Consider the following 10,766-nt stretch of genomic DNA (forward strand, 5'->3'; position numbering starts at 1 on the left):
CCTGGGGACTGTGGGTGCTCACGGGAGGGAGGACCCCTGGACCCCGGCCCCCCATCCTCAGGATCACCCAGGCTCTTCCCCCTGACAGGACGCGGCCCCCGGCCCCCGCCGAGGGCCTGGGGCGGGAGGCTGGCTCTGCTGGCCGTGTGATGGGGCCAGGTGTGGGGGATTAGGGGCTCCCTGGAGCTCAGGGGGGGAGTCGAAGGCACTTCGAGGCGCGGGGGTAGGCGGGCGGGGGGCGCTGAGGTCTGAGCGGGAGGCTGGTTTGCACGGCTGGGGTCCCCTGCGGCTGCCGCGGGGGGGAGTGGGCCTGGAGCTGGGGCTGTGGAGGGGCCTGGCTTTTGTCTAGGAAGCTCCGGGGAGACCTAGGAGAGATTAGATCATGTGTTGGCAGGCCTGCCGAGACCACAGAGCCGGCCCACCCTGGCCAGGGGACGGGGCCCTGAAGGAGCGGGCTGTGGGGTCAGGCGGGGGACACAGCAGGGAGGCGCTGAGACCCTGGCTTGGGAGACCCAGGACCCTCCTCTCGGGTTCTGGGGGAGCCAGGGCCGGCAGGCTGGGTGCCTTCTAGGTGCCAGCAACTCGAGAGCTGCTGGGCCAGGGCCGGGGTGGCCAGGCCCCAGGCCCCCAGTCTCAGGCCTCCTTGTGTAGCCTGGGTGAGGGACCCTGGGAACACGGGCTCAGCAGGCCGGCGGGAGGAAGCTCTCCGGGGCCTGGCTCCGCGTGGGCCTCAGTTTCTCATGGACAGCGCGGTCTGGAGTGAGCCTGCACCGGGGCCTGAGGTAGAGGGTGGCCCTGAGTGGGCTGAGGGGTTCAGGCCCCAGCTGAGGGCAGCCCCTCCCAGATCCTTTAATAGGGCCTCCCTCTCCCGATGCCTTTTACTCATGGTTGGGGGGTGGCAGGAATGATCGCCCCCTGCCCAAGAGGGTCTCCTGAGGGGCTGGGCTGCCTCTGACCTGACCCGCCCAGGCTACCAGTGCCTGACTGACCGAGGCTATGGCCACTTGACTCAGGGAGAAGGAGGGACACCAGCTGTCCAGCGGCCACAGCCAGCTCTTTGCACCTCGGCTGGAGGTGAGGTGCCACCAGGCCCTGCCTGGAGCCAGAGCTGCACTGGCCAGTGTCCGGCTGTGATGAGGGCCAGGGAGCCATGCTGCTGGCAGGGGCGGAGGGCCTGTCCCCGTCCCTGGGGCTCCCCAGGCCCATCTGACTGTAGACCCCTCATCACCAGGAGGCACGTGGACGTCCAGAGGCCAGCTCCACTAGCCGAAGGCACCTTCCTGACCCTCTCTCGTGGTCTCCGCTTTAGAAATGGGGAAACTGAGGCCTCGAGGGTCCCCAGCGGGCCTGCTTGGGTGGGAGGCGGTGGCCCCCAGTTGACCCCTTCTCGTGCCCCCAGGCTCGCCGCTCAGTGGAGTGTGGAGGATGAGGAGGAGGCCGCCTGTGAGCAGCACCGGCGCGACACGGAGCGGCAGCTTCGGGCTCAAGACGAAGACGAAGGAAGCCCGTCCCCGGAGCAGTCGGAGCAGGAGAAGCTGTGAGCCGCCCCCCACCAGCTCACCCGTCCTGCCCTGCTGGGCAGAGGGGGCTTCTGGGCATCAGGACCCCCCCAGGGCTGGAGACCCCAGAGCAGAGGGGACAAGGAGGCAGGGGGAGGGCTGCCCCGGAACCTGGGCACGGTGGGGATGTCCTCGGGGTGAGGGTCACTGCAGTGCCGGGGGCCAGGGAGCACTGCTGCACGTGGGCCGCTGCCCCTCCCCACCAGCCTCCCGGGGCCCTGACTCAGCCCCCGTCCCCCTGCGTGGTCCCCCTGCTTGGACCGATTCTGAGCGCAGCTGTGGGGCCCTGGGCCCCGAGCCCCCTGCCCCACTCCTCGCAGCCAGTGACTCACAGAGGCCACGTCCAAGTTGGCGGCCGAGGCCGGCTCGTCCCCTCCCGGGGCCCGGGAGGCCGCTGTGGCTGGGCTGGGCTGTTTTTCCAATAATGTCCCCCCCTCCTCCTGGCCCTGTTTCGTTCCATTTTCTCTGAGTCAGCAGCTATGGGTGGGGTGGTGTGTTGTAGCGGTCAAGGCCCTTCGAGCCAGGTCCCGTCCTAGCAGGCAGAGACCACCGTGGCCGGGGACTCCAGCCTGAAGCAGGGAACAGGGTGCGGGGCTCACCCTGCTGCCCAGGGAAGCAGCCTGCTGCCAGACCCTGCTGGCTCAGCTGAGGGAGCAGAGGGGGGCTCCTCACCCATACTTGGAGACCCCAGGCTGAGGGGGGAGGCCCGGCCCAGCACTCGGGGAGCCCCAGACTGATGGGGGAGGCCGGCCCAACACTCGGGGAGCCCCAGACTGATGGGAGAGGCCCGGCTCAGCACTCGGAGAGCCCCAGACTAATGGGGGAGGCTCAGCCCAGCACTCGGGGAGCCCCAGACTGATGGGGGAGGCCCAGCCCAGCACTCGGGGAGCCCCAGACTGATGGGGGAGGCCCAGCCCAGCACTCGGGGAGCCCCAGACTGATGGGGGAGGCCAGCCCAGCACTCGGGGAGCCCCAGACTGGTGGGGGAGGCCCGGCCCAGCACTCGGGGAGCCCCAGACTAATGGGGGAGGCTCAGCCCAGCACTCGGGGAGCCCCAGACTGGTGGGGGAGGCCCGGCCCAGCACTCGGGGAGCCCCAGACTGATGGGGGAGGCCCAGCCCAGCACTCGGGGAGCCCCAGACTGATGGGGGAGGCCAGCCCAGCATTCGGGGAGCCCCAGACTGATGGGGGAGGCCAGCCCAGCACTCGGGGAGCCCCAGACTAATGGGGGAGGCTCAGCCCAGCACTCGGGGAGCCCCAGACTGATGGGGGAGGCCCAGCCCAGCACTCAGGGAGCCCCAGACTAATGGGGGAGGCTCAGCCCAGCACTCGGGGAGCCCCAGACTGGTGGGGGAGGCCCGGCCCAGCACTCGGGGAGCCCCAGACTGATGGGGGAGGCCCAGCCCAGCACTCGGGGAGCCCCAGACTGATGGGGGAGGCCCAGCCCAGCACTCAGGGAGCCCCAGACTAATGGGGGAGGCTCAGCCCAGCACTCGGGGAGCCCCAGACTGGTGGGGGAGGCCCGGCCCAGCACTCGGGGAGCCCCAGACTGATGGGGGAGGCCAGCCCAGCACTCGGGAGCCCCAGACTGATGGGGGAGGCCAGCCCAGCACTCGGGGAGCCCCAGACTAATGGGGGAGGCTCAGCCCAGCACTCGGGGAGCCCCAGACTGATGGGGGAGGCCCAGCCCAGCACTCGGGGAGCCCCAGACTGGTGGGGGAGGCCCAGCCCAGCACTCGGGGAGCCCCAGACTGATGGGGGAGGCCAGCCCAGCACTCGGGGAGCCCCAGACTGGTGGGGGAGGCCCAGCCCAACACTCGGGGAGCCCCAGACTGATGGGGGAGGCCGGCCCAGCACTCGGGGAGCCCCAGACTGATGGGGGAGGCTCAGCCCAGCACTCGGGGAGCCCCAGACTGGTGGGGGAGGCCAGCCCAACACTCGGGGAGCCCCAGACTGGTGGGGGAGGCCCAGCCCAGCACTCGGGGAGCCCCAGACTGGTGGGGGAGGCTGGCCCAGCACTCGGGGAGCCCCAGACTGATGGGGGAGGCTCAGCCCAGCACTCGGGGAGCCCCAGACTGGTGGGGGAGGCCCGGCCCAGCACTTGGGGAGCCCCAGACTGATGGGGGAGGCTCAGCCCAGCACTTGGGGAGCCCCAGACTGATGGGGGAGGCCCAGCCCAGCACTCGGGGAGCCCCAGACTGGTGGGGGAGGCCCGGCCCAGCACTCGGGGAGCCCCAGACTGATGGGAGAGGCCAGCCCAGCACTCGGGGAGCCCCAGACTGGTGGGGGAGGCCCAGCCCAACACTCGGGGAGCCCCAGACTGATGGGGGAGGCCGGCCCAGCACTCGGGGAGCCCCAGACTGATGGGGGAGGCTCAGCCCAGCACTCGGGGAGCCCCAGACTGGTGGGGGAGGCCCGGCCCAGCACTCGGGGAGCCCCAGACTGATGGGGGAGGCCAGCCCAACACTCGGGGAGCCCCAGACTGGTGGGGGAGGCCCAGCCCAGCACTCGGGGAGCCCCAGACTGATGGGGGAGGCTCAGCCCAGCACTCAGGGAGCCCCAGACTGGTGGGGGAGGCCCGGCCCAGCAGTGGAGTGCTGCGTCTGTGCAGACGGGGTCTCCCACGCTTGGCGCCCAGGGTTTGAGAGCCCCCGGCCCACTTTCAGCCCGGCCCTGAGACCCTGCTTGCTCTTCCAGCCTCAGCCCGCAGCCCTCGGAGGCTCCTGAGCTGGACGAGGATGAGGGCTTTGGCGACTGGTCCCAGAAGCCAGAGCAGCAACGGCAGCAGCACTGGGGGGCTGGGGAGGCCCCGGATGCTGGGGACCCCTCTCGGGGCGAGAGTCTGGAGGGGACGCAGGAGGACGACAGGCAAGTGGGGGTCACAGCCTGGGGGCGGCGGGCTCCCTCCAGCCCCCTTACCTGCGTCTGGCCTGTGCCCTCTGCACCCCTCCCCAGCAGCCCCCCAAAACGCCCCTGCGGCTGTGGGGGCAGGAGGAGGAAGAGAGAGAGACGGGGGCGGCGGGTGGGGCTCACTCCGGGCTCCCAGGGCCCCGGCCCGTCCAGACCAGCTGCGGCCCGATCAGCACGTGTGCAGCCCGCTGACGTCAGGGAGGCCCCGCGCCCCCGGGCCCCTTCCTCCCTGGGGGCGGCGCGCTCTGTTCCCACGGAGGGGAGCAGGTATTTCCAGATGTTTGAGGCGGCCTGGGGGACAAGCTTTCCAGATGCACAGACGCTGAACCGGGGCCGGCGGGGGAAGGGGGCCTCGCCCCCACCCGCCTCAGGGGGCTCTGAGCCGGGCTCCAGGCCCTTGGCCGTGGCCAGGGCCCAGATGGGCTTGGAAGCTCCATGCTTGGGGCCCTGGCCCCCTCCCCGGGCCATCTCCGGTCCCCCCACCCCGAGGTCCCTAAGAGCCCGAGCTCTCACTAAGACCACCCCCCACCATCACTCAGTCACCCCTTTTCCTCCTGCAAGCGGCCCCCACAGCCAGAGCTGGCTGCCTGGCGGGGCCCTGGTCCTGCTGTGGCCCTCTGGCCAGGACCACCCTCCAGGCCTCGGTTCCCCTCATCTCTGCGAGTTGGGGAGCACCCTGCATTTCTGAGCTGGGGTCGGGGGCAGCAGGGAGGCCCACCTCCACTGCTCTTGGAGTGGTCGCCAGCTCCCTTTGTCCCTGGCTGCCTGGCCACCAGCAGGGGGCACTATGGCTCTTCTGTGGACCCTCCTGGGCGCCAGGCCTCCCTGCCCCCCGCACCTGCCTGGCCGCCCGCAGCCGGGGCTGAATGGGCCTCTGTGAGCCTGCTGCTGGCTCCGACCCCGGCGCACCTTGGGTGGTGGGTCTGGGTCTTGGCTGGCACGAACACCAAGGGGCCTGAAATCATGGAAAATGCGAGAATTTCCCATCTTCTTCTCCAGGTTCAGTCCCGCTCAAATGCAGACCCGCATGGGCTGCCAGCGGCTGGCCTCCCCTGCCCCCAGCCAGCCGTGTCCGGCCCGCTCCTCTGGGCTGTGGTCCCAGCTGTGACCCCAGTTCTTTCCTCGTCTACCACTGCACCAGCCCCCAAACCCCCCTCAGACCCCTCCTCAGGCCCACTGGACGCCCAGGCCTGTCGCCCCCACACAGAGCAGGCAGGAGCAGGGACCCCGCCTAGGCCGACCAGGCGGACGCTGACAAGCAGGACACAGGCCCAGCCTGGGGCCTGGGAGTAGCCTCAGTGAGCCAGTGGCCCTCTGTCCATGCGGCAGTGGTCACTGGTCACCACGGGGCAGGCGCTGAGGTCCTTGGCCTCACTTCCCCAAAGATACCAGGGTCTTGGGATTCCTTGGCACTCGGCTGGTCTGAGGGTCCTGACTTACAGACGGGGAAACCAAGGCTCGGACCTGGGGAGGCCCTCAAAACAAACCATCGGATGACATCTGACTGATCGGATTGCCTCCCCCACAACCACAGGCCCCGCCAGTGCACCTCTGGGAGCCAGGGTGGTGACAAGCTGAGTCCAGCTGAGGTCTGTCTGGAGGAGCTGCATCTGAGCCCTGACTCAGAGCCCCGGGAGGGGCTGGCACCAGAGGCTTCAGAGCCCAGCGGGCCCCAGGAGCCCATGCAGGGCAGCCCAGGGCTGGCGGAGACCAAGGAGGCAGAGGCACAGGTGTGGGGGCTCCCACAGGTCTGGGTGGCACTCTGGCCCCGGGCTGATTCTTTCTCTGCTGTCCGCATGCCCTGTGGGCCTCACGGGACGGCCCAGAGGGAGCCATCACCCCGCCTGCAGACAACAGCCCCTGCAGCCCTAGAAGGCGGTGGGGCTGGGGACCGTGGGATGGAGCAGCACCTTCCTGGACTCACCAGCTCCTGTGGCAGAGAACTCAGAACCAGAGCATGTCAGGGCGGGAGAGGACCTGAGGAGGCCCAGGGAGGGGCAGTGTCCACCGGGGCCCTGGGGGGGCAGGAGCGGGGGCGAGGGGGCGGTGGTCCAGCCCTAACCCCGGACATTCTGCTCCCAGCACCAGAGCTGCCGGCAGCCCAGGACACCCAGCCCCCTGGTCTTGGAGGGGACCGAAGTGGGCTCGCCTCCCCTGAGCCCCAGTACCAAAGTAGGTTAAGCACCAATGCCTTGTCTTCTGTCCTGCACAGGCTGCTGAATCCCTGCCATGCGGTGTTTGGCAGGGCCTGTGATGGGCATAAGCTGGGCCGTGGGACTGGGAGGGGGGCGCGGCACGCAGGGGGAGCAGCTGCGGGGCGGGGGCTCTGGGCCCCGCTCCGGCTTCAGAGGCTCCATCTCCGCCTGCCCTCCACAGCTCAGTGACAGGACCGAGTCCCTGAACCGCTCCATTAAGAAGAGGTATGTCTGGCTGCTTCCTAGGCAGGACCCAGTGTTCTCCAGGGGAAGAAGGACCCAGGGTTCTTCAAGGGGAGGCAGGACCTAGGGTTCTCCAGGGGAGCAGGGCCCAGGGTTCTCCAGGGGAGCAGGGCCCAGGGTTCTCCAGGGGAAGAAGGACCCAGTGTTCTCCAGGAGAGGCAGGACCCAGGGTTCTCCAAGGGGAGGCAGGACCCAGGGTTCTCCAGGGGAGCAGGACCCAGGGTTCTCCAGGGGAAGAAGGACCTAATGTTCTCCAGGAGAGGCAGGACCTAGGGTTCTCCAGGGGAGCAGGACCCAGGGTTCTCCAAGGGGAGGCAGGACCCAGGGTTCTCCAGGGGAGCAGGACCCAGGGTTCTCCAGGGGAGCAGGACCCAGTGTTCTCCAGGGGAGGCAGGACCCAGGGTTCTCCAGGGGAAGAAGGACCCAATGTTCTCCATGGGAAGGCAGGACCCAGGGTTCTCCAGGGGAAGCAGGCCGCAGGGTTCTCCAGGGGAGCAGGACCCAGTGTTCTCCAGGGGAGGCAGGACCCAGGGTTCTCCAGGGGAAGCCAGGCCCCAGGGTTCTCCAGGAGCACAGGACCCAGAGTTCTCCAGGGGAAGGCAGGACCCAGGGTTCTCCAGGGGAAGCCAGGCCCCAGAGTTCTCCAGGGGCACAGGACCCAGTGTTCTCCAGGGGAAGCAGGCCCCAGAGTTCTCCAAGGGAAGGCAGGACCCAGGGTTCTCCAAGGGGAGGCAGGCCCCAGGGTTCTCCAGGGGAAGCAGGCCCCAGGGTTCTCTCCAGAGGAAGCAGAACCCAGGGTTCTCTCGAAGGGAAGGCAGGCCCCAGGGTTCTCCAAGGGAAGCAGGACCCAGTGTTCTCCAAGGGGAGGCAGAACCCAGGGTTCTCCAGGGGAAGCAGGACCCAGGGTTCTCCAGGGGAAGCCAGGCCCCAGGGTCCTCCAGGGGAGCAGGACCCAGGGTTCTCCAAGGGGAGGCAGGACCTAAGGTTCTCCAGGGGGAGCAGGACCCAGGGTTCTCCAGGGGAAGCAGGCCCCAGAGTTCTCCAGGGGAAGAAGGATGCAGTGTTCTCCAGGGGAAGAAGGACCCAATGTTCTCCAAGGGGAGGCAGGCTCCAGGGTTCTCCAAGGGGAGGCAGGACCCAGGGTTCTCCAGGGGAAGCAGGCCCCAGGGTTCTCCAGGGGAGCAGGACCCAGGGTTCTCCAGGGGAAGCCAGGCCCCAGGGTCCTCCAGGGGAGCAGGACCCAGGGTTCTCCAAGGGGAGGCAGGACCTAAGGTTCTCCAGGGGGAGCAGGACCCAGGGTTCTCCAGGGGAAGCAGGCCCCAGAGTTCTCCAGGGGAAGAAGGATGCAGTGTTCTCCAGGGGAAGAAGGACCCAGTGTTCTCCAAGGGGAGGCAGGCTCCAGGGTTCTCCAAGGGGAGGCAGGACCCAGGGTTCTCCAGGGGAAGCAGGCCCCAGGGTTCTCCAGGGGAAGCAGGCCCCAGGGTTCTCTCCAGAGGAAGCAGAACCCAGGGTTCTCTCAAAGGGAAGGCAGGCCCCAGGGTTCTCCAAGGGAAGCAGGACCCAGTGTTCTCCAAGGGGAGGCAGAACCCAGGGTTCTCCAGGGGAAGCAGGACCCAGGGTTCTCCAGGGGAAGCCAGGCCCCAGGGTCCTCCAGGGGAGCAGGACCCAGGGTTCTCCAAGGGGAGGCAGGACCTAAGGTTCTCCAGGGGGAGCAGGACCCAGGGTTCTCCAGGGGAAGCAGGCCCCAGAGTTCTCCAGGGGAAGAAGGATGCAGTGTTCTCCAGGGGAAGAAGGACCCAGTGTTCTCCAAGGGAAGGCAGGCTCCAGAGTTCTCCAGGGGAGCAGGACCCAGGGTTCTCCAGGGGAAGGCTGAAGAGGGGGTCCATGAGGTGGAGATCTGGGGCCTGAGAGAGCTGTGGCGGCTGCTCAGGGTGAGGCCCAGAAGCTGAGTGAGGGCTCCTGGGCAAGACCCTTCTCTCCTCCAGTAACAGCGTGAGGAAGTCCCAGCCGGCCCTGCCCATCTCCAAGATTGATGAGCGGCTGGAGCAGTACACCCAGGCCGTCGAGGTGGGTACAGGCGCCCGCACTTTCTGCTGAGCCCTTGCTCCATCCAGCCAGAGTCCCTCCACTGATCCTACAGCCCCCAGCCAAATAACACCCTTTTATTCAACTAACCATCTTTCATCCGACCAACACTACTCCACCCTTCCACATTCTTCCATCTAGCCCTTTATCCATCCAACCAAGGTTCCTCCATTGATCCTATCTCCACCCCCACCACCCCCATCCAACTAACACGTTGTTTATTCAACTCTCTCTTCCATCCAATCTACACCACTCCTTGCAATCAACACCCCTTTATCCAACCAATGACCCTCCAGCCAACCAATGCCACTGTGTCCAACCAACATCCTTCCATCCAACCAACACTTTTCCATTCAAGTGATGGCCCTCCATGTTCCTCTATCCAACCAACACCTCTCCATGTAACCAATGTCCCTCCTCTAATTCCACACCCCTCTATCCAACTAACACCCTTCCATACAATCTGCTCCCCTCCACCCAACCAATCCCCCTGCATTCAGCCACTGTCTTTCCACCCAATTTCTTTGTTCAATGGACGTTCTTCTATGCAACCAACGCCACTCACCCCGACCCACACACCTCCATACAACCTGTATACCCTTTCACCCAACTAACTCCCATCCACCCAACCATCACTCCATCCACCAAGGCCCTTCCGTTCAAGCCCTGCTCCTCCAACCCCATGCCCGAGCAGAGCGAGGATGGTCCTGTCTCCTCTGCAGATCGCAGGCAGGACCCCCAAGCTCACCCGCCAGCCCTCCATCGAGTTGCCCAGCATGGCTGTGGCGAGCACTAAGAGCCGCTGGGAGACGGGAGAGGTGCAGGCTCAGTCGGCCGCCAAGTCCGCCCCCTGCAAGGTAGGCGTCCATCCTGGGGCGGAGCCGGGCCCCCTCGGCACAGCAAGCGCGGGCCGTCCGGGCTGAAGAGCGGGCTGCAGGGCCCGTGGTGGCCGGCCTGGTCCCTGGGGAGGGCTGGGGGCGCGGCTTCCGGGCCTCCTCTGTGGGCGCTCCCCGCAAGGGGGCACGTGGGCCGGCCCTGCGGCCCTGGACCTGCGAGGCCGGCGGGTGACGTGCCCGGGGCTCCCAGCTCCCCCAGCGGGGGCCCGCAGCAACGCGGCTTCCTTCTGCCCCAAGGATATTGTGGCCGGAGACATGAGCAAGCGGGATCTCTGGGAGCAGAAAGGAGGCCCCAAGACTTCGTCTACGGTCAAGGTGCGTCGGAAGGCGGCAGACCAGTGGGTGGGCTGGGAGAGCGGCTGTCTCCCTCCGCGGCTCTCACCTTGGCCCCGGGCCTTCTTCCTGGCAGAGCACCCCGTCTGGGAAGAGGTACAAGTTTGTGGCCGCCGGACACGGGAAGTACGAGAAGGTGCTTGTGGACGAGGGCTCGGCGCCCTAGGCCTCTCTGTCTGGTGAGTCCGCAGCAGCGGCCCGCGTGTGATGTGTTGTGCCTGAAATTTGCTGCCCGGGCGCCTGGTGGCAGAAGCCAGGAGGAGGCTCCTGAGGGCAGAGCGCCCGGCTCAGGGCCGGCCGGAGCCTGCCCCTCTGGTCCCCCTGCCCACCCCCGTCCTGGGGTCCTGCCCCGCTCCCCCTGACAAAGCTCTGACTCCCTTCTGGGAGGAGCCATGATGCCCTGTCTGCACCGCTTGGGCAGGCGAGGCCTTCCAGGGCACTGCAGGGCGAGCGTGGCCGGAAGGGGAGTCCTGGAGGCTCGGTTCCCGCCCATCAGTGGGCTCAGGGTCTCGGAGGGGCCAGAACCTTGGGCGCTCCCTGTTATC

The 10,766-nt window shown here is 67.6% G+C and overlaps 1 protein-coding gene across 6 annotated transcripts in view; it reads left to right on the forward strand.

Annotated features, from left to right (window-relative positions):
* The window catches only part of LSP1 (lymphocyte specific protein 1), a 38,810-nt gene that overhangs the window by 23,955 nt on the left and 4,089 nt on the right, over window positions 1–10,766 (forward strand). For all 6 annotated transcript variants that reach the window (XM_027531260.1, XM_027531261.1, XM_027531258.1 and 3 more), the window contains exons 2-10: window positions 1,400–1,537; window positions 4,257–4,427; window positions 6,004–6,199; window positions 6,552–6,641; window positions 6,846–6,889; window positions 8,893–8,974; window positions 9,715–9,849; window positions 10,126–10,203; window positions 10,298–10,400. In XM_027531260.1, the coding sequence (XP_027387061.1) occupies window positions 1,400–1,537; window positions 4,257–4,427; window positions 6,004–6,199; window positions 6,552–6,641; window positions 6,846–6,889; window positions 8,893–8,974; window positions 9,715–9,849; window positions 10,126–10,203; window positions 10,298–10,387 (1,024 nt within the window). In that variant the 3' untranslated portion in view covers window positions 10,388–10,400. The remainder of the gene's footprint in view (window positions 1–1,399; window positions 1,538–4,256; window positions 4,428–6,003; window positions 6,200–6,551; window positions 6,642–6,845; window positions 6,890–8,892; window positions 8,975–9,714; window positions 9,850–10,125; window positions 10,204–10,297; window positions 10,401–10,766) is intronic.

Source organism: Bos indicus x Bos taurus, chromosome 29 (genome assembly GCF_003369695.1).
Source record: "Bos indicus x Bos taurus breed Angus x Brahman F1 hybrid chromosome 29, Bos_hybrid_MaternalHap_v2.0, whole genome shotgun sequence".
NCBI lineage: Eukaryota > Metazoa > Chordata > Mammalia > Artiodactyla > Bovidae > Bos > Bos indicus x Bos taurus.